The sequence below is a fragment of the Electrona antarctica genome (assembly GCF_951216825.1).
Source record: "Electrona antarctica genome assembly, chromosome: 21".
Classification (NCBI taxonomy): Eukaryota; Metazoa; Chordata; class Actinopteri; order Myctophiformes; family Myctophidae; genus Electrona; species Electrona antarctica.
In genome coordinates, this window is record NC_136802.1 from 33,298,243 (window position 1) to 33,322,114 (window position 23,872).

Genomic DNA, 23,872 nt, shown 5'->3' on the forward strand with positions numbered 1-23,872 from the left:
TTTTTTTTGTTTTCCTGTGCATTGTAATGTCCGTATTGTGGTACTTGTTTGGTTGTTTTCCTATGTTGTGTTGAAAAAAGTGTGGTTCTATATACATTGATTTGTGATTGAACAGAGCTCAATAAAAATACATTGAAAAAAGAAAAAGAAAAAAGTCAGTGATCTGAGCGCAACCCGCGCAACATGTGCTGAACAGGTATACTCGTATTTCATCCGGGAGTGTGCCGCCCGTCGATTCATAAATGTCAAGTGTTGTATCAACAGCTGTCAATTAGCATAATAAAACAAATGGGGCACGTCGGGGTTTGAATATTCAACAGCCCGAGGGCCGGGGGGGGGGGGGGGGGGGGCAGCGTGCCAAGAAACCCCCCCCCCGATGCTAAATCGGTTGGTCAAGTGGAGAACGGAAAGGAAGGAGAACTAAGTGATTGATGGGACACAACACAACTCTGGCTCTGAGTGACTGTCCGGGATGGGCCACGTGGTGCAACGAGAGTCAAATAAGCGCCGTGCATGGGGGGGGGGGGGGGGGGAAGGGGGTAGAAAATAAAGAAATGCTGCTCTGCCAGGATTGTGAAAGGGTATGAATACCAATGCTCTTAACCCATTCTGACCTGAGATCAGATTCTAAAAATGTCTTCTATACATCCTGACGTTGTCGTTCTTCGATTTTTCAAAAATAGCAGACCTACAGGCTCGTAGCGCGCCACTCGGTGGCGCGCTATGAGCTTGTAGATCTGCTATTTTTCAATAGCTAAAGCATAACATAAGGCTAACACCAAAAGGGGTTCCCGCCCAAAATGGGTTAAGTCATCTCCCATCTCCATCTCCTGGCGCTATGCATAATGGATAGGTCTGATTCAGGGTGCAGTATCCACCACCCCTTGCCAATGTTAAATCATCATCATAGCTTGGAGAAAGTGTGTGTGCGCGTGCGTGCGTGCGTGCGTGCGTGCGTGCGTGCGTGCGTGCGCGTGCGTGCGCGTTGTAGAGTACTGTACGTTGGACAGTGAAATGAATAATAAAAGTGTATCATAAAATCAGACAAGAGTTGAAAACTGAAAATCACATCCGCCATCTAATAGTCTCTGCCCATGCTTAACGGACTGGAACCCCACGGGGTGACAAAAACAAAATGCCCTTGGGAGAGGCGGCGGGGGGGTCAGCTCAAGTGGTGATGTATACGTAATTACGTACATACCCTTGAGGAGACAGCTTGTCCAGCCAACCGGCTTTGACCCGCTGCTCTTTGGGGGCTCCGTAGAAGCAGGCGTAAGGCGAGATGTCCGAGCTGACGGGCGCCACGGCGGCGGCGTGTGCGACCGCCGGAGTCCCCAGAGCGTCCGCGGGCACCGAGTAGAGCTCCTCCTCCTCCTCCGTCCTCGCGGCTTCACCCTGCGAGGCAGTGGTGGAAAAAACTACCGGTAAGTACATTTACTTAAGTACAGCACTGGACTTAACCCATTTTGACCTGAGATCAGATTCTAAAAATGTCTTCTACATCCTGACAGTTTTCTGAAAAAGCTATGTTTCTATGTCAGTCGTTCTTCGATTTTTCAAAAATAGCAGACCTACAAGCTCATAGCGCGCCACTCGGTGGTGCGCTATGAGCTTGTAGATCTGCTATTTTTCAATAGCTAAAGCATAACATGATGCTAACACCAAAAGGGGTTCCCGCCCAAAATGGGTTAAGTACAGCACTGGACTTAAGTACACTTTTGAGGTATTCTAGTAATTTACTTGAGTATTTTCCAATACTTTTACTTCTACTCCACTACATCTCAGAGCCATTTTTTTTTACTTTTGCTCCGCTACAATTATTTGAAAACTTTAGTTACTAGTTACTTTGGAGATTTAAATTTTGATTAGAAAACGTATACATTCAACCGTATACAATCATAGGGCCATTTCGGCGATTTGAAAATAGCAGATCTACAAGCTCACAATGCAGAGCAAAACATTTTGTACACATTTTTAACGTGAAATGGGACATTCTGCAATAGGAGTACTTTTCCTTTTAGTACTTGAACCCATTTTGGGCGGGAACCCCTTTTGGTGTTTTAAACATTATGTTATAATTTAGCTATTGAAAAATAGCAGATCTACAAGCTCATAGCGCGCCACTCGGTGGCGCGCTATGAGCTTGTAGATCTGCTATTTTTGAAAAATCGTAAAAATGTGACGCAAATCTTTGAATATATATTCTTTCAAAGTGAATGTTTTTAACTCAGGTCTAAATGGGTTAAGCACATTTTGTACTTTTACTTGAGCACACGTTCAATACGGGACTTCTACTTGTAACGGAGTACATCTACATTGCAGTATTGATACTTTTACGTAAAGTACAACGTCCGAGTACATTTACCCGCACTGCCTGCGAGGCACCACCACCAGCAGCAGCAGCAGCTGGCGAGCTGCGAGCGAGAGGTTCCGGCGCGTCGGAGGTTTTGGCCACGCCCTGGCGACTGGCGAGACGCAAACTGGCGGCACACTCCTCCACCGTGGAGTAGTAGTCGTCGTCGTCTTGGCCGTGGGGCAGAACCGGGGCGCGCGGCGGCGCAGCCGGAACCCTGTCCTTGTCATTGTTGGCCTCGCCGTTTCCCCTGGCCGACTCTTTGGGTTGAAGTTGCTTCTTCCTGTTCACAAAATTGATTGAGTTTATTATGCCATTTAGGCCCGACGTCGAAATTAAAAAACATGTAATAATATATATTCAAAGATTTGAGGCACATTTTCACGATTTTTCAAAAATAGCAGACCTACAAGTTCATAGCGCGGCACTCGGTGCTGCGCTATGAGCTTGTAGATCTGCTATTTTTCAATAGCTAAATTATAACATAATGTTTAAAACGCCAAAAGGGGTTCCCGCCCAAAATGGGTTATTAGACAGAATGTATAAACAGCAACAGGGTACAGTCCAAAGCACTCAGTCCAAAAAAGGAAAAAGTCCCTGTGGTCAATATATAGGTACAATATTTGGACCCAAAATATAGTGACGTACAGTAGTAGAAGTAAAAGTATTGAGAAATTGGAAATACTCAAGTGAATTACAAATACCTGAAATTATTACTCAAGTACAGTACTCCAGTACTAGCCTGGGGTCCACCTATGCTTTCTATGGCATAAGCAGCTCCCGGCAGGATCCGCCGGGAGAATCTAGACACAGCTGCACGACATGAGACTAATTAATTAGAGCGACAGAGAGAGAGAGAGGAGGGTGTGTGTGTGCGTCAATTTAACAAAGGTGCAGACGATCAGAAATCAGCAGAGAGTGATCGACTGAAGTGGACTCGGACCCAGACTTTTTTTTTCTCCCTGGAAATAAAAACGTCTGGGTTTCCGAGGCTACTCCAGTACTTACAGTAGTTACTTTACAACTGTGCTCTAAAACTGGCATTTCTGAACATGAGCGAGTCAAGTACAGATGATTTATGGGTGATGTTGTGGTGTCTGGGGAAGTAAGTGGGCAGGACTCGAATTTTTGCCATAGCATTTCAAGGTGGCCCATGCTGTAAAGTCATAGTGCAGTGTCTCTCGTACTGGACGGCCAACTTTTAAAGTGATTGTTTACCAAAAAAAATGACAAGTTGAAACAGTACGGGCCAGTAGAGTTTGCAAAGTCACTTGACTTTGCAAACACGTCAGTGCGCCGCATGGGATGTGTCTGTTTCTTGTGCGTGCGTGCGTGCGTGCGTGTCTGTGCCCTTACACTGACCCAAAAAACTATAATACTGTGACAAGACCCCCACAGAAAAACACTGTGAGAAGACATGCAAATCTGTGACACTGTGACACAGCCCACAAACTATTTTCAGTTAGAGAAACGAGACGAGACTATTGAGGAGTGCATGTGAGTGAGAGGCAACATGTGGGCATGTTCTTGTCTGCTCCAGAGTCGAGAAGAGGAGAATGCACAGCATTCATACTGTATATCGATATATGTATTTAACATGTGTGTGTGTGTGTGTGTGTGTGTGTGTGTGTGTGTGTGTGTGTGTGTGTGTGTGTGTGTGTGTGTGTGTGTGTGTGTGAGGCTGCGCAACAGTGACACTTGGTGGTCAACAAAAGCCATTTCCGTACTCGGACACATGGCTACAGGCAAATGGACACACATAGCTGTCTATAGGAGTGGCTAGCACCACTAAAAAATGTAGTATAGCAACACTAAACCTGATTTTGAAAGGTTAGAAGAAGGAATAGAATGTTAGAAGTGAATTATGCAATGCTCACCACCAAAACAAGAAGTGGGTATATGGCCCCAAGGACTATATGTCATCATTATACCTGGAAGTTATGCGGGAACGCCTACCGAGTGGCTAAAAACTACTTTACCACCTTGACAGCCCATACATCCAAACAGAAAAGTCTGATTGCATTAAACGACTTTAAACTCACTTTGCCACTCACTTTATGCGCGCGCACACGCTCCATTACCATTGACCATGTACCATACTGAATGTACATAATGTGCGTTGCCTCTTTCTCTCTACTCCGAGTGTTTGAAATATTGCTATTTGTAGACATCGCAGCTGGGTAAGACTAGTGGCAGGCACAACAGATACGCATATACCACATCACTACATATACTGTACCTCAACTTCTTGGTCTTCGTGTTCCCCTGGGACTCTTTCGTCGTCGGCGGTTCTTCTGGTCCTCGTCCTCGGCCCTATAGGAGGAGGAGACGAAATGGCATTAGCAGTGAACGGCCGGGGCGCCCCCCCCCCCCCCCCCCCCCATCATTCACGTCTCAGGCACCGTTATTGTGCTAGCGGGCGAGATAGGTTACTTAGCGGCCAGGCTATACTATCAGTGACATTTCTATTAACCCATTTTGGACTGAGGTCAATAAAAAAAGGCTTCTAAATCAAAACATTTTTCTGAAAAACCCATGTTTCTATGTCAGTGGTGCTCAACCTTTTTCATGTCAAGGACCCCCAGAATTATCTATATTGGGCCACGGACCCCCATCTCAAAATATGTAGTTTCAGGGACCCCCCAGAAGCAAATATTTTAGTTAAAAATGTTAGCTCTGAAATATATATTCAAAGATTTGTGCCGCATTTTCACGATTTTTCAAAAATAGCAGACCTACAAGCTCGTAGCGCGCCACTCGGTGGCGCGCTATGAGCTTGTAGATCTGCTATTTTTCAATAGCTAAAGCATAACATAATGCTAACACCAAAAGGGGTTCCCGCCCAAAATGGGTTAACCCTGGGGGTGGGGGGGGGGGCTGACACTGGCAGATCGTCCACTCTGCCCCGTGTCTGTGTCGACAAGGGAACAATGAGGAGGGGGGGGTGGGTTATATTTAGTGTAAGGATAGCATCTGAAATGTAAGTGATGTTGAATAAATTGCCGTCCCTCTTCAGTTGGCCTGCCTCCGCCTGAATGTATGTGTGTGTGTGTGTGTGTGTGTGTGTGTGTGTGTGTGTGTGTGTGTGTGTGTGTGTGTGTGTGTGTGTGTGTGTGTGTGTGTGTGTGTCTCGCCATGAAAGCGGATGCTGTCTCACCAGAATGCGCTCGTGGTGGCTGTACAAGAAGGTCTCTCCGTAGGGAACAATGGGAGTCAGCCGTCTTTGTAGTGGAGCTACATAGGGTGGAGGGGGGACGACGACACACATAATATGCAAAAAGGACAGTTGTATTTGAGGAGATACAGCACAAGAAACACTGGGGCGAGGCCTACACGAGTGCATGAAAGGACATGGGGGGTTTTAAAAGCGCCAAAGTTGCAGTTACAAATCGAAGCGTGCTCCGGGAACGCTACAGTGACCTTTGGTTAAGCCTCTTCATTGATCTTAACCCATTTCGACCGAGACCGATTCTACAAATGTCTTCTAAATCTTTGTCAGTGCTTCTGAAACATTCTCATATCAAGGATCCCGAAAATGATATGTAATTGGCCGCCGACCCGCATCTGAAAATACGTTGTTCCAGGGACTCCCCCAGAAAAGAAAGATTTGAGTTAAAAAATTCTCACTCTGAAAGAATATATATTCAAAGATTTGCGGCACATTTTTACGATTTTTCAAAAAATAGCAGACCTACAAGCTCGTAGCGCGGCACTCGGTGCCGCGCTATGGGCTTGTAGATCTGCTATTTTTCAATAGCTAAAGTATAACGGAATGCTCGAAACACCAAAAGGGGTTCCCGCCCTGAATGGGTTAAAAGTAACAGAACTGACCCTTAATCCATCTCTGCAGTAAACTAATTAAATGCATTTGTTTTAGCGTCACTCCCATCTTCCTCTATCTCTCTCTCCATCTCGGAGAGACAGAGAGACAGAGCGAGTCTGTGCCAAGGCCATATTCCTCTGACCCTGGGCCCCCTGTAGGGACCGCATGTTCGGTGGTCGGTTGGAAGAGAGAGAGAGAGAGAGGGACGGAGTGAAGAAGAGGCTTCAGCCCAGACACTATTAGTCTGGAGACCTGGGGGCCATCCTGCGTGGGCCACAGCCTGTCACTGTGAAAAATGACACCAGCATCTCCTGAGGATGGTGAGGGCCAGAAGACACTGCCCCAGGGCTACACACACACACACACACACACGCGCGAGCAGAGATATAGACATCCTGTACATGCAAACTTTAGCTTTCGAAACACAAACGTGACCACACACCTTCATGTTTGTGTCATGTTTGTGTTCATGAGCCGTATGCGCGAACACAACAACAAAGTCTTTGAGGATGAAACACATGTGCACCCGCCACTGACTCCCACGCGGTGAACTCAAACGGCAAGCCATTACAGCGGGGGCACATAGGGCACGTATTGAGCTCGGTATAGTCTTGAATGACTGAATGGGTCTGTTTGCTTGATGACAGAATGGCTTCCACTCTGTATAGCGCGGGCCTCTACAGATATAGACCTTAGTGGGAACGGGAGTTGCTCGTCATTTATCACCATCTATTGGTCGACCTTCAGGATACAAACCATGATATGAGGTACAGGAAGGGGGGTGGGGAGCAGTGTTGTCCCTGAACGCGTTCGAAGAACGACCGTTCAACCCGCTCATATTTTGGGTGAACTGAACGTACTGTATTTCTACTTGATGAACGGTATTGTGAACGCGTTCATTTCTTTTTTTTTTACCTAATTTTTATCCCACTATTTTGTAACCCATTTTTCACCCCTGTGTCAATTATCTAATGTGATCCTGGGCTCTACACACCCTCCGCCAACCTAGTCCCCATATATGTAGGACATGGGGAGAGCAACGGACTTGAACTCATGCTTCCTTCATGCATGAGTGTCCAAGTCGCTCCTTTACACCTGACAGGGGGGGAGTTTCCCTGGTTGGACGTAGCGCGTGGAAGGAACACGTTATTCCAACCAGTTCCTTTCCCCTCCATCAGGCGCCCTGGCTGGCCAGGGGGAGGCAGTTTAGAGACCAGGATTACTGCATGTTTTTGTGAGAGTACCTACCCTAGGGGACACGGGGAGAACGTACTGTATTTCTACTTGATGAACGGTATTGTGAACGCGTTCATTTCAGGCGCATGTGAACGTCACTCTCTCACAGTTCAACTTCGTTCAAGAGTGAGTGTTTCCATAGAGCCTTCCAGGCGAAACCACTGCTAAAACACACCCTAAACAGGCCTTAACGCATTTTGGGGGCGGGAACCCCTTTTGGTGTTAGCATTATGTTATGCTTTAGCTATTGAAAAATAGCAGATCTACAAGCTCATAGCGCGCCACCGAGTGGCGCGCTACGAGCTTGTAGGTCTGCTATTTTTGAAAAATCGAAGAACCACTGACATAGAAACATAGCTTTTTCAGAAAACTGTCAGGATGTAGAAGACATTTTTAGAATCTGATCTTAGGTCAAAATGGGTTAATATCTAGCGGGGAAACCCACCAATGAGCCTTTATCCGACACAAATTAACTAATCTTTCTCAGCCGTAGCCTACAATGTCACTGGAGCGCGCATCTAACTGCATGATGACCCAGCCATGCACGCAGACAGCAGTCAGACACAGAACATGTCCCGACTCCCGACCCAGACACTGAGGTAAAGTTGTTGTTGTTTGATTATACATAATGTGCCACGAAAAATAGCTTCCAATAGCTTGTTGTTTTTGCGTCGAGGAGGTATAGTCCATACATGATGATCGGCCAACAAAAGACATCTCCCTCCCAGCTCCCACGGTAAGTGAGGCGCGGTGATGCCCGATTTATTCTTCGTCGTACGACATGTTCCATGCCGAAAATAGCTATTTTAAGCGGACATATGCAGCCTGTGAGCATTAACCCCTTTTGGAGTTTTAACTAAGTATTATGTTATACTTTAGCTATTGAAAAATAGCAGATCTACAAGCTCATAGCGCGCCACCGAGTGGTGCGCCACAAGCTTGTAGGTCTGCTATTTTTGAAAAATCGTGAAAATGCGGCACAAATCTTTGAATATATATTCTTTCAGAAGACTTTTTTTTTTCATTTCGATGTCAGGTCTGAATGGGTTAAGAAACGTTTGCCTTCACAATAAAAGCATGGAGCTTTCACAAGTTGGCCCATGAAGACAAGGAAAAGGATTAAGAATTTGGTGGCAAGAAAGAAAGACCATATTCTCATGTGGGATACTCACATGCAAAAAGCAGCGCCAACACTTTCACCACAGAGCAGAGCTGCCACCCCTATACCACCCTCCCACTTCTCCTCCCCACCTAGCCACACACAGACACAGACACAGACACAGACACACACACACACACACACACTACCCTCCATTCTTTCATCCGGGGCGAACAACAGCACTGCTGACTCCACTGGCCAAATGAAATATTCATCGCAGAGATGAAGCAAAAAACAAAAAGAAAAAGAAAAAACTTTTTTTGTACCTTTTTGTGTGGGGTTGTTGGCCCCAGGGGGACCCTGCAGGGAGCATGGGTTGTGTTCAGGGCTGGTTGTTAGCACTAGCGCCGGTGGTGCACTCCTGAGTATGAAGAGAAATCAGCTAATTATTGAAGTAAGTATTGTAGCCGCACAGGTAATACCAAGGGAAGACGCGGGATGCAGGGCGTTACATTTCACAATTCAAATTATATTCAACTCTGGATGTGTGTGTGTGCTTGTGCGTGTGTGTGCGTGCGTGCGTGCGTGCGTGCGCGCGCGTGCGTCAATTGATGATTGACAAGATGGAGGCCTTCTGTGATTTGCATGCTGACAATGTGGTGTTCACTTTCTTGGAAACCAATAAGTCAGGCTTACGCTAGTTTTTTTTTTTTTTTTTTAATAATTTTTATCCCACGATTTTGTAACCCATTTTTCAATTATCGTGTCAATTATCTAATGTGATCCTGGGATCTACACACCCTCCGCCAACCTAGTCCCCATATATGGGGGACATGGGGAGAGCAACGGACTTGAACTCATGCTTCCTTCATGCCTGAGTGTCCAAGTTGCTCCGTGCTTGGAGGTTTAAGCCTGACTTATTGGTTGGAGTTTAATTTTCAGAAGCATTGAGAAATCTCAGAAGCCTGACATGCCCAAAACAAGGACAGAGGACACCATGTGAAAGTGGTTAAAATCGGTACAAAACGGCTGCCTAATTACATACATTCACTCACGCGCACACACACACACACACACATGCGCACACATGCACACACGCGTGCAAACACACACACACACACACACACACACACCCTCTCTCACAAAGTAGAAATAAACCTATTAATTTCATTAGTTTAACCACGCATGTTTTATATTTACATTTCTGAGTACATTTGACTTAGAAATAAAACCCTGCAACATTATTACAAAAGGGGGAAAAAATCATGTTTTATATTTTAAGTTGTTGTGAACTGTATCTCGTGCTGATAAGCAGATTGATGTATTGTTAGGCCTTGTGTGTCTGTCTACTTGACACATTCAACTCAGTGCTTGCACACACATGAGCACATGATTTTCATGAGCTGTACGCCATAATCCTCAAGATTAAAACAAAAACAACGCATACATGGGCAACTGTCAAAGTCGTAAAACGTACCAGTCCTGAGGTGGCAGCATGATCGGCTTCGGGATGTCAGGGACAGGCCGATGCCGGAGACGGTAGGAGCGGGTGGGCCGCGGACCCTTGCGAGCCTTGAAGCTGGTGCCCCCTCCCTCGTAAATGCTGTTTTCCACCATTTGCAAGGCCCCGGGGTCGTCGGCGGAGGACGAGGGCATGAGCGGGACGTCGACCGGACGCGGGGCGGAGTCTGTGCTAGAAAACGAGGGGTCGTCCGAGGAAACGTCCCAGTCGGAGGGCACCTCAGAATGAGGGGAGACGGAGAGTGAATCGCTGCTGCTGGTCGATAAGGAGGCCGAGGAGCGGCTGTGGATGTTGCGGGGGACCCGCGGTGCTGGCTGGGGTGGGTCAAGGGAGGCCCCGTCTGAGATGCCATCGGTTACCGCCGCCAGTCCCACTCCCGGAGGCAACGACTGACTCCCATCCAAGGCGGGCTCCCTCGTCTCTTTTGGCTGGGGACGTTGGCACGACGTCGCCCTACTCCCGTCCTTCGGGGAGACATGTCTCGGATACGTCACGGGTTGCCGCGTGGCCCTTCTTTGCTCCTCTTTCCCCACCTCCTCCTCAACCTCCTCTCCGACCAACCCGAGCGCTTCCAAACCCCGGAGGATGCGCCTACGGTGGCCCGTAGGGAAGACCCGGAGTTCAAGGAGGAGCTCATCTGTGAGGTGCTTGCAGTCTTCCAGAGCCTGGTAGCCCCCGAGCTGGAAACAGAGGGCATACTGGGGCAGGCGCAGGGTGGTCAACCATGCCACCATCTCCTCACCGGGCTCCAGAGGCTCCGACATAGCGCTCTAAACCCAAGGCTGCCACATCAGGGGGCGGCCGCTACGGGCCAGGAAAGGAGACATCACTCAAAATTAATGGAGTAGAGTTGTTATTTTCTGTAGATGTCAAAAAAGAGAGAGAGAAAGGTAAAATTATACCATTTAAGTAAAGAAAATGCTAACATGTTTTAGAAAAAGAAAGTGATGTTGAACTTTAGTAAGACCTTATATAGCTCTGTGATCAAGGAGTTCAGTCACTGAATTGTGAAACGATTGTATCCAAACAACACGTTTATCACATAAAACATGAACAAAGCAGAGACAATATAAATGCAATATTGTAAAAGTCAAATTACGGCATTCAAGCTGAAGTATAGATTACAGTAATATTGAATTTATATAATGCAACAAAAGCAAATATTGCAGCGCCAGTGCCACCGCTATTCTGCAGAATACTGTAGGCACGTGACGTAAACCAGGGGTTCTCAACCCGTGGGTCGCGACCCCTCGAGGGGCGTTTGCAAATATGTTCTCTATTATTAAAGGTTATTTTTGCAGTCAGTTTGTATTGGTGGTGGTGGGGAGAAGGGGCGGGGCGGGGGGTCGCGAGAGATGGCCAAAACATTTCTGGGGGTCCCCAGCCAAAAACGTTGAGAACCCCTGATTTAAACTAAAGATCACACCTGTGTGAACTGAGTGGTGCAACTCCCCTCTCCCCCTGCCCCCCCCCCCCCCCCCCCCCCCTCTCCCTCTCTCTGTCTCTCATTAGCAGGCAACAGTGCAGCACTATCTCTCTCTCTCTCTGTTTCTGGCACAACAGCGCCACTTTTGCCCCTACTGCTACTCATAGTCACATATGTAGTCACATATGTAGTCACATAGGTTAACACATAGGTTAACACGGACATTGCTGTTCCTTGGAGTGGTTGCACCACTCAAAAATACATTATTGTCTCCATAAGAAGCTCTTTGTCCTAGGCAAAAGTGCACTTCTAACCCAGTGAACAACTTGAATCACACTGAATAACTGGAACACTGACTAGTTCTTAATGTAGCACTGAAGGCTTCCCCATGGAGTGCTGCTGACTATGATTGTATATGACTGTATGTCAAACCAACTAGCTGTATATGCATTCGCCTTAAAAGTGTGAGATTGACTGCTGCTACTTGTTAACCTTTCAACTACTCATGTCTTCCTGTCAAATCCTGACAGGATCCTGAAAATCACTTTTCCAGGAAGGAAAACTATCAATCTTCATTCAGAAAAGACTCTCTACTAAGAGAACAGCAAACAGTGTTTAACTTGATGCTTAAATGAAGGATCAGATCTCAGTAGCTAGCAATAATAATACATATCATCAACTTAACGGAACCAACGAACCGAGGCGCGAGTACATGGGTTCCTGCAGGTGGTTCCTTATTTTCATCTAGTTTTCAGAAGTGCTACTTCGGTGACATGGCAGAAACCGTCCTGTGTGTGTGTGTGTGTGTGTGTGTGTGTGTGTGTGTGTGTGTGTGTGTGTGTGTGTGTGTGTGTGTGTGTGTGTGTGTGTGTGTGTGTGTGTGTCTCTGAAACCACATACTGTAAACACACCCCTAACCTCTAATCTACCCCACCATGCTTGCCATTGTTGCCTCAAAAAGGAGATCTTTGGTTTCAAATAACTTCCTTGTAAAATAAAAGGCAAAAACAAATTTAAATAAAAAAAGAAAGAAAGCTAAATCATAAGAGTTAAAGGCCCATAGACATGTTTAGCTAACTGACAAATCATTCGTTTAACATTCATTGATGTAACATTTGCTTTGGTAACAATACCTTTGAGATGAAACATTTTCTTTTACAGCTGTTTTTCATGAGATCGTTTGTGAATACTGGAAATTACACGTGTGCGTGTGTGTGTGTGTGTGTGTGTGTGTGTGTGTGTGTGTGTGTGTGTGTGTGTGTGTGTGTGTGTGTGTGTGTGTGTGTGTGTGTGTGTGTGTGTGTGTGTGTGTGTGTGTGTGTGTGTGCGCGCGCGCGCGCGCGGGGGTGCATGCGTGCGTGTGAGTGTCTCGTTTCCCTTCACACAACTTCTGAGCTGACAAACTGACCTTTTAGTTCTGCTAGCTTCATATACTGCATTCATTTACTCTGCCTTTCGTCTCTCCCCTGCAGGGATGCATTGAACTGCAACACCGTGTACCAACTCAAATCTATCTGAGACCCATGATGAAGCATGCACTGAGCTCTTTGGAGGTTTACCATCAACAGTCTATGTATGATCAGAGGCCTTGGCAGAACTGAAGCCACTAGCTGGACTTCTTTCTGGATTTGTCATCTTTCTAGTGCAGTGCAGTGGTGGAAAAAATACTCACATGTTTTCACTTAAAGTAAAATTATCAATACTACTCCGTTACAAGAAAGAGTCTGGAATTCAAAATGTACTTAAATAATAATATACCCTTTATAATACTTTCTTTTCTTTTTTTCTTTGTTTTTATATATAATTTTTTTTAAATGTGTCTTATGATTATGTTATCAATTATGGATGTACAGTACACAGTCTACAGTCTTGTATGCAAGTCTGTCTAGTGTTGTTCTTGTGTCTAAGTACATTTACATAAGTAGGGTACTGTACTGTAGCCTACTTATGTAACCATATTTAAAAACCATAAGCAAAAACATAAGAGTAACTAAAATGAATTGGACAGCCAACTAGTGCTGCACCATTCTTCACAATTCTTCACAAATGAGATTGCATTAGGTGTCTGAATCTAGATCTCCCATCTTTTTTCGATTCATTAATGTACTCAAGTAAAAAAGAAATCACACCCGTGTGAAGTAAGTGGTGCAACTCCGTGTGGGGGTGGGGGAGGGGGGGCAGAAGTTCCAGACCCACAGGAACGCATCCAGGGTGCCGGCCCGATTCCAACGAGCCGCCCCGTGTCCGAAACGGTTGAGAAATGACAGAGTTACCGTGTGGGGTCCCTCTACTGTACCCTCTACTGTACTGTACTGTACTATACTGGCACACCCGAAATCACCATATATACAGTTAATATGTGCGTGTATGTGTTTGTGTGTGTGTTAGGTTACGCACAGGTAGTGAAAAACAACCATGCTGTTTTCGTGCTCAGACGCACCCAGCCAGCCAGCCACCCAGCCAGCCACCCACCCACACACACACAGTCACTTAACCCTTAGAAGATGAAAGACGCCAATTGGCGTCTTCATCAGAATTCCGTAAATGATCAATGACGCCAATTGGCGTCTTCACAGTTTTTGATGAATCTAAACATATTAATATGCTCCGAAGCGCTGTTTAAATTCCTGAGCTTATATTCCAACTACATTACCCAGAAAACCCGTGTCACGTGACACACGTGTACGTGTTGCCATTGGAAGCTGGTCCCACCCCCTGTAAACAGTGGGGGCAGAGGGAGTCTTCATAGTTATCATTGTTTTGCCTGTTTGCCGTCTCGCCCGAGCGATTTTCTAGCAGAAAAAGTTGAAAGCAGTACTATTTATTTGAGCGAGTTTTGTGGTAGTAGTATTGATCCATACGCGTCCCAGTCGCCTTCTCCAGGCGGAGTAGCCCTGGTCCAGTGCTTACAGCGAGACTCGCTGCTCCCTCCCTCCTTTTTTCATTGTCTCCCCATCGTCGTCCGATGAGCTATACCGGGAAACCATTGAAGAAGACGATCAACCCGGAATGTTTTGAGGTAATCTTATTGTAGAAAATGCCCTTCTATAGTGATCAGAAATCATAAGATGATCGCTACAAATAGATGCTTGGATAATTACTACTACTAGTCAGATCATGACGCCAGAATGACTCACCACGATGGCCCCCAGCCATTAGCCAGCACCGAAGGTGCTGGCTAATGGTGTTGGTCGGTGCATTGGTGCTGGCTAAGGGCTGGAGGGGGGGTTGGTGTCGATCGGTTGGTTTGTGCAGTACAAATGTATCGTAGCAGGCATGCACGCATGGCAGTACAAGTATTTTATATTGTAGCGTGCCTTATAGGCGATCTGATCTTTAGAGTAATGTTCGCTCCTTTTATTTACTGTCTACAAAGACGGAGAACAAACATGCATCGTTTACTGAAGCAACGCGTGGTTATGATGACGTTGCTACAAGGATCGGAGGGGGGACGGGGAGTGAAGCTAACAGTAGCGTATTATATAAGATCTGTATGACGTTTCATTGACGTCTGATGATAATCGCATTCATTGTATATTGTATACAATCATGATTGTACATTGTTTAGTGTGTCTCCGTGTGATGATGATGATGACGATGATGTCAGATAGCCTACGTCCCCGTCCCCCCCCCAACTGGCTATTGGCCGGGCTGACTACAGCTAAATGTTTATTTTTATATATTTAGAACTGGCATCAGATGAGGAGGAGGAGGAGGAGGAGGAGGATGAGGATGATGATGATGAAGACGAAGAGTCAAGACTGCGATGGAGTTATCCGACACTGAACCGGATGCATTCATTCATTTCAGTTGTTTTTTTTAAATTTAGCCTACACACACACACACCGTCAAGAACAACTGGAATGCAGTGGTTTGGGGACACTGGGGAGTTTGGGGACAACTGTTTTGTATGTAGGCCTATTTATTTTCTGTAATATTTATTATAATTGTATTATGTTAGTAGTCATAAAAAATTAAATACGCTTTTACAATGAGTTAGACCTGTCATGGCTATTTTGTTCACTATTCTGAGGTTTATGGTTTGACTAAGCGAGTTTCAACTGTGATTTACTCTGTAACGGTAGATGGTAAGAACCCAATTTTTTGTTATAATACAGTATACATTCAAGTCTATATTTTGATACATATCATGGGCACAAAGTCATATCAAAACAATGTCCTTGGATGTGTTTTTTTATCAAAACTGTTTCTTCACAACAGGTTTTTGAGATACATGCATGAATAGACAAGGTACTGGTAAGACTATGTAAACATGGTATATATCAAAATGTGCGTTAGAATGTCTAATTTTACCCCAAAAAAGAATTGAGTTTATATGATGTTCCATTTCAGAGCTAGGGGGACTTTTAGCTGGATAGGTCAGATTGATCATGACTGACCATGCTATTTATAGATGGCAAAATATCTACAGTGGTACATGTGAGAAACTTTTTATTTTATTTTAATTGAACTAGACAACTCACCCTTTAAAATGAGATATTGCATGGCTATGTACGCCCAGCAGAAAAAAAGTTATTTAGAAAATAAAACTTCAACCGGTCATAACTTTCTTTGTTGTCCTAGAAACACTACCCAGTGTAAATGCAGGCTCTTTTAAATGGCTTCCAACACCACAACTAAACATTTTATCAACTCAGTTCATTTTTTTCCTGGAAGCAGACAAGCCAAGCTTTCTCTGAAGGTCTTTCGTTGTCACACATTCACAGCAGAGAATTTTCAATAAATCATTCAAAAACGCCATTCTGCCATAGAGAAGTCTAAAAACTATATAGAAATCCATGAAACTCTCAAAGAGTTAAGGAAGTGGTTGCACCACTTAAAAGTCCTTTTTCCACCAATGTTTAATACAATCAGATACCGTCAATGGTGTTGCAAAGACTACATTCAAGAAACAAACAAAAAAAAACGTAGAGTTGCTTGCAGCTACAGTAGCTCTACAGTACATAAAGAGATGGCGAGAGCTGAACCAGCATGTATAGTAAGGCCGCATTGTCTGATGGCGTGCAGGCAGGCAGCAGCAAGAAAAGCAGGCGTACGCCAATAATTGCTGGCACATTTGACCTGACCTGCTCCATTTCTTTGGCTTTTAGCACAATAAAACCACCCACGCGGCACTTGCACAAGAGCAAACACACACACACACACACACACACACACACACACACATGCACGCAAACACACACACACACACGTTTATCCACTGCCCAGTGTGAAAGTGCACAGAGTGGCCGAGATCAATAGCAGTGTACAGCCAAAAGAGATCATCATAAAATAAGAGTGCTTTGGAAACCGTAACCGTATATGTTATACTACAAGCCGAACAGTTCTCATGTAATACTTATTTTCGCGCAACAGTATTGCGCGCAGAGAACAGATGATATACAAGCTCACATCGCGTGACGGATGCGGCTGTTGCGAGTTCAGAGGACTGCTATAGTCTGCGTGCGCGACACCCTCGAGGGACGGAGCATAACATTTCAAAATATACTTGATGGGCTGCAGCTGCGTGTGGACGAGCAGGCTCTGCTGCCGTGATAATGAGCGCTCCCTGCGTTCTTATGACAGCGACTGCAGGTGTGGTTTTGAGGAACTGCTTTGAATTGCTATTATTGTTCACACAACAGAAACCAAGGATTATATATTTCAAGGGCGAGAGATCACAATAAAAATCCTAATCATTCTTCCGTCACACTGGGAGATAAACAGCATACCGGTATGACAGTTTGATGGTGCATTTTTACACATGAGTGCAGTTACAACTTTTCCATTGCATCTTATGAGAGGCAGGGTTCATGTGCTGCCGGCCTGCGCGCGCATGCTGGTGGTAAATGGTAAATGGTGCATTTATATTCACCTTTTTCCCCGCCAAGGTACTGGGGCTCCTTGTGTGTGTGCTTTGCTTCCTTCGGGCAGTGTTGCCATGTCTGCTTTGCCCATGATTTGGGCTCGATTCTAAAGTGTACAGTAGTTGCTTATTTGCGCTTGCTTCCTAATGTTGTTTAAACCAGTGGTTCCCACATTTCTTTACGTCAAGGAACCCCAGATGAATATGCAATTGTCCACAGACATCCATCTGAAAATATTTTGTGCCTTTTTAATTAAAATATTCAAAATATTTCGATTTATTCTCAATGTACAAACTCACATGTACAACAATGTGTCGCTGTGAGCTTGTAGATCAGCTATTTTCATTTGTGCTTATTTTCATAGACCTGGCCACTTGTTTCTCTTGCAAAACAGCAAGAGAAAGAGGAACTTATGCACACACAAACGCAAAGACTTGTGTGTGCATGGGTTACAGGAAAAAGGTGGATAGTGCCTTTATCCAAGGCACTTTACAGAGATTGTGCATAACATTCAACCATTCACACACCGATGCCGGCGGAAACCATGCAAGGCCCCAACCTACACATCGGGAGCAATTAGAGGTTCAGAGTCTTGCTCAAGGACACTTCGACCCCAACTCTGGGGGAGCCCGGTTTCGAACTGGGAACCATGCGGTCAGCGGTTCCCATACCCCTGAGCCATTGCCGCCCGCTGGTGCTTATCAGTGTGACGTCGTCTGATAAGGCGTCTATTATGCATTGCACACATCACATGCACAGACAAAAACAAATCAAGTGTCGGCAATAGGTGATCGTTGAATTGCTCGTTAAATCACAAACGCGTTGGTTGGAAATGTTTTACATGATTGCCAGGACAGGCGTATAAAATGAGTCAGAGTCGAGTCGAGTACTACAAGCATGGTACAGTACACCAGCAACCTTTTGCACGTACTGTAGCATGAATGACTCACTCCCCCTCGTGCATTCATGTAGGAACACACACCTTACATTTCTGAACATCCCCCAGCCTGTCAACGGTGAACACAAAGTCCAACATCATGCATTCCATCCCCTTCCTGGTTCAGAGAAATAGCCGGGTATGTTTCTGAGTCACTGTTGCCAAGTATGCTTATTATTAAAAGCGACGTTGTGGTAGTTTCTGGCTTGGGCTTGTTTCTAAAGTGCACTTTGATTATGTGGGATTGCTTCCTGATGCTATTTAAATCAGTAGTTCTCAAACATTTTCATGTCAAGAAAATATTTAAAAATATTTAAAACTGTTTTTTTGTTCGAAAATAGCAAACCCTGTAACCTCAAGACACTGACCCCGCTGCCACCCTTAGAGCTCCATATATGGAGCTGACCTGTTCTGACATTCCATATGTTGATCTGACCTCATCAAACCCTGTAGACTCAAAACACGCTCTATATATGGCCAGTACAGAATTCATTCCATATGTTGATCTGACCTCATCAAACCCTGTAGACTCAAAACACGCTCCATATATGGCCGGTACAGAATTCATTCCATATTCATCCCCATGCCAAAGCAGCAGCACTCGCCCAGCAGTCTGATGTCACCCAGGCGGATGCGTGCGCGTGCTTCTCACCCGCAGGCGTCTTACTGGTAATGTATATATAATAATGTATCATTTTCGGCCAAATACAACGAGACTGGGCGTTGGGGGGTGCGTCAGCTAGGTCAGGATGTAACAGGGGGCGCACCGTCAAAAACGTTTGAGAACCGCTATTAGTTGAATCTTTTGGACCTGGCCGCTGCTTGTTTCTCTGCAGAATCTGGCAACAACACTAGTGCTAGTGGCATGTTTCAGAATGGGTACAGATGCCGCGAGTGGCAGGAGCCTCTTCCAGGTTTTTAAACAGCTGGTGGATGGAAATGAAGCTCCACCCACGCTGCAACTTGCAGCGTCTGCAAAGCGTTTCCGGTTGTCTTCATTATTGAGGGGCGCTTGCCCCTCCTATATACAGGGTTAATGTTTGTTTTTAGTTAAACAAACATTAAAAACGCCATTGACAATGAAGGGAAATTTACGTCATCTTGTCCCTAACACAAACATCAAATGCCATTAACAATAAAGAGAGTTTAATGTTTGTTTTGTCCGTGTTTGTTTTACATCACCATTACATCACCTAATCATAGAAACATGAGTTAGACTTTAATATATTAGCACCCCTCACTTCACACAGGTGTGATTTCTTGGGTACTGTAGGCTACCAACAAGCTTCACAGATGGTAAAAGTGACTTTAAATCAACCTCAAAATGTATACTAATAGCCTACTGTAACTGCCAATATAGGCCTATATTAATTTTGGCTCACAACAGATGCCCATTGACGAAAATGAAGGGGGGAAAAAGTAGCCACTACCAGAAAGAGAGAGGGGAAAGAGAGCTAGAAAGAGGGGGCCAGTGAGAAAAGCATTGAGAGAGAGAGAAGCAGAGAGAGAGAAGCAGAGAGAGAGGGAGAGAGAGAGAGAGAGAGAGAGAGAGAGAGAGAAAGAGAGAGCAGCAAAACAAACGAGTTGAAAGCTCCTTTGAATTGAGAGAGAGAGAGAGAGAGAGAAGCAAAACAAACAAGAAACAACTCCACTCCACAGAACGTAATTTCATTATAACTATAGCCTATAACTCCACATGTGTGGCCACTGTGGGGCCTGCCGCCTGGACCAAGCCTACGCGTTTAGAACGCATAATATTACGGGTAGATAAGATTTATACTGACACATTCGCCTGTGGTTATATGGCTATGTATCGCTCCCCTCGCCCACCTGCAGCGCCTCGCAGCGCCATGTGTCCGTTCGTTGGTGTAAACTTACCTGAATACCTGTGGCGTGAGAAGCACAAGATGTACTCTTGTGTTGTATCCGTAGTAGCCTACTAGATGTGTTGTATTGTTGTGCATGGTCATGTCCAGGTCGCCGCGGCGTGTGGCGGCTGTACTTTCTGTTTACAGCTGTTCATATCACTTGGAGAACGTGCGTTTTGACAGTCGTTTCCTCTCCATGCCTGTTGAGGCACACACTGCACTCAACGGTCTCCACGCCCATTTCACTTGCCACAATGACCCAGCTGGCAGGTGGCGGAAAGACAGAAAGAAAGAAAGAAAGAAAGAAAGAAAGAAAGGAAGAAAGAAAGCAATTTGTGTTCACTCAAGTAAGAAAGCGTATTATACTGCACTACAGTAGGCCTATATGTATAGGAAATTCAAAATGTACTTGAGCAAAACTACAATTGGTATAAATAACAATTTATTGAAAGTACCAAAAGTAGAAAGTATAGAGCCAATATAAACTGATAAGATATATAGGCCTACTAAAAAGGAATAAAGGATAATAGGAGTATCATCATGAGTAGCCAGTAGGCCTTGTTATAATTGATATGGCATTGGCTATGCATATCTTTTATATGATATTATATTTTTTAGCTGTAGTCTACATGCTTTCCAGAAAGAAAGGCTGTCATAGCGTCAGTAGGCTGCAGGCTCTTTATAGCCTAGTGAGCCTGCCTATGATTTGAATTGACAGAAGCAGGAAATATTTTGAACTCAAATGGTTCTCCAGTGGTGCTTCATGTTGTCGAAGCAGACACAGGAACAGCAAGGCAGCAATGTGTGTTCAAAGAATATGCGTGTTGAAGCTTGATCCATCGGGGCCCTCAGGCCATGCATTCTGCACAGAAAGGAATGGAGCACCAGCTTAATTTACTCAATACTCACACACACACACACACACACCACATGACCACACACACACACACACACACACACACACACACACACACACCACATGACCACACACACACACACACACACACACACACACACACACACACACACACACACACACCCCTTGGTAATTCAAAGGAAACACAATAGTTTCTGCTATCACTTTCGTTGTCGTAATCCTACTTTCTTTTCTTTCTTTCTCTTGAGTGAAATTGATGCGTGACAACAATGACGTGTGACAAACTGACAGTAGCCTACGTTGGATGACAGCCAACATTGTGCTGTTGTGGCAAATTGGCAATGGCAAATGTAATTTTATTTAAACCCTGATTTTATAGCCTTTGACAAGTAAGCTAAATATAGAGGTAGCCTATCACCCCTTGCCCCTTGCATAAAAACAATTGGCTAATAATATTAAAGGAAATTGCATAATAACTAAATAAAATAATGTGTTCTTCCGTACAGTGCAGTGTAAAGAATCCGGCACAAGATGGTGCTACTGTACTCTTTCTGATATTCATATTGGGCCATCTAAAAAGAGACCGTTCAAACGTATTCGCAGATGGATGGTCAAGGGATGGATAATAGTCATGATGGGTCAGAGTTTTGTTGTTGTTAAATAAGTGTTAAATATCTCTAGGCTATATTGTGTTAGTTTATAGCCTAACCATTTCTGCATTGCTGTAAACGTATGTTTTCTCCTTCAAAACTGCTCTCAAAGGGCACCTATGGCCTACGGACGGCTGAAATTCGAAACTGGCCCCTGTAAAATTGGAATCGCCCAGTCCCTTTCCACCTTACTGTAGGCTATATGTTTCCTTTCCCTTTTTACCTCCTTACATGATTTCCTGTTTTTAATGTGTATATTTGTCGTCTCTAAATGTTCTAATGAATTGAAAATGGTGGACCCTGTTGTAAACAAGTGTAATGCTTTATCAGTGTGTCGTCCACGGTAACAGTCTTTAATTGAGTTGTGCTTTCATATGTGAAATGTTCTGCAAAATGTTAATAAATACTTCAATCAATCAAACAAACACTCAGAATATAGCTCTATCTTTAACCTTTGGACAAAATACCTTTATTAATTCATAGCTATGTGTTGTCTGTTTATTAATGTATTACCTGTTTACTTGTCACATTGCTAAGTGCTTTGTATAATTCTGCTACAAAACACTGTAAAGGGTGCGTAAGAAATGCTATTAAATATTATTAAATATGGCAATTATATAAAGCGGCTTCCATCCTCACTTTGTCTTCCCCCCATAATGTGCCACAACAAAACAGATCATTATCTCTATACTCTCATGCTTCAGTCACTTAGCCTGAAAGTTTATTTCAGCCAGCCAGCCAGAATAACTCTTACAAAGTCTAATTCAATTAACTTGAGAATTGTCTCCAACATCTGCTTTGATATTTACAGTATGCAAATGAGCACACATTGTGGACTTAACCATGATTTGTACTTATTTGTGTGTGGGTGGTGCACACCAATAGCACAAGCTTTACAAGCCCATAACGCATCGTGCTAATTGTGACATTTATATACAGTATATTTATAAATGCACATTTGATTTGAGAAAACAGCTAAATTATTAACGGATTGCTTATCATGTAAGTTTGATACTGATAGAAAACAATGCTTAAAAAATGTAGGAATGCAGGAAGTATTCTTTAAGAGCCATTTCTCACCACACACATTCTCGGGTGCACCTTTCAGATTTTAGACCCCATATCCCAGTGGCACTCCAATGTTGTGATTGGCTAGTATTGTCTGGCAACAATTCAATGTGAAACATCAATGTGAGGAGAGGTGAAATCGTATATCACACTTCTGTTTGATATGGTGCACAAAATGTATTTATTTTTGTATATGATTTGCCATAATTATTTACAGAATGCTGTTAAAAAGTTAAAAAACAAAACATAGTTCTATGACGTACATTATGATTGATCAGTGACACCGTTCTATTTTTGACTGATTCATTTGACAAGAGGGGGCTTAAGGTCTAAGAGCTGTCATGTTTTTACTACATGTGTGCTTGTAAAAGGTGCTAAAGAGAGTGACAGCATAGGGATGAGAGAGATGTCTGGAGGAGGACAGCAGTTTTTCTTCCTTTGAATCCTTCAGACTGGCCACTCTTTTGTCTCCCCCTGCCACGCCCCCCCGGGGGGTCTCCTTGGCAACGTGCTTTACTGCTGCCTGGCACTGTTGTAAATACAGCATTGGCTCCTGTAAACCAAGATAGCACAGTGGTCACAGTCAATGGCAAGGACATACAGTCAGTGTGCAAGCAAGGCTTGGAGAGACTGCGGCTTCTAGTATGACTTCATCCAGGACGAGAAACATATAGGGGACGGCAGATTTTTCTTTCTTTTCGTTTTCTTTTTTAAGTCAAGTGCAAATATTGATTAGATTGTACATTCAGAGATTCCCTGGTGTTGAACATGCGTGGCTTACTTGTGAACCTCCATTTCTATATCCAACTTCATTAAACAGCTATTTGTTTTCTTAAGGGAAACACAGGCTAGATTGAATACTTCTGCATGAGACTAATGGTCCACTCTGATGTACTGTAAGTGCTTTGTTGTTGTTGTTGTTGTTACTGCTGAACACTCATTAGGAGCTTTAAAGGTTTCGTGACATTCATTTTCATTATTTTTATTTTTCTTTTTTGTTTTTCTTTCATGTTTTATGACCTCAATTACACCCACACAACCTGAACTTTGAACAGTCCGTGATCGATTTTCTGTGGTCTGGGGTTTAGTAAACTCTGTGTTCCGAAGCCTTTTGAGCTGCAATGAAAACAGGCCAAATCCCACAAC

The 23,872-nt window shown here is 44.3% G+C and overlaps 1 protein-coding gene across 2 annotated transcripts in view; it reads right to left on the bottom strand.

Moving 5' to 3' along the window:
- The window catches only part of arap2 (ArfGAP with RhoGAP domain, ankyrin repeat and PH domain 2), a 216,974-nt gene extending 196,656 nt beyond the window's left edge, over nucleotides 1-20,318 (bottom strand). For both annotated transcript variants that reach the window (XM_079491216.1, XM_079491217.1), the window contains exons 1-7: nucleotides 20,142-20,318; nucleotides 9,989-10,893; nucleotides 8,838-8,932; nucleotides 5,511-5,587; nucleotides 4,593-4,666; nucleotides 2,366-2,636; nucleotides 1,202-1,395 (exon numbers count right to left, since the gene is read on the bottom strand). In XM_079491216.1, the coding sequence (XP_079347342.1) occupies nucleotides 1,202-1,395; nucleotides 2,366-2,636; nucleotides 4,593-4,666; nucleotides 5,511-5,587; nucleotides 8,838-8,932; nucleotides 9,989-10,797 (1,520 nt within the window). In that variant the 5' untranslated portion in view covers nucleotides 10,798-10,893; nucleotides 20,142-20,318. The remainder of the gene's footprint in view (nucleotides 1-1,201; nucleotides 1,396-2,365; nucleotides 2,637-4,592; nucleotides 4,667-5,510; nucleotides 5,588-8,837; nucleotides 8,933-9,988; nucleotides 10,894-20,141) is intronic.
- Between the last annotated feature and the right edge of the window lie 3,554 nt (nucleotides 20,319-23,872).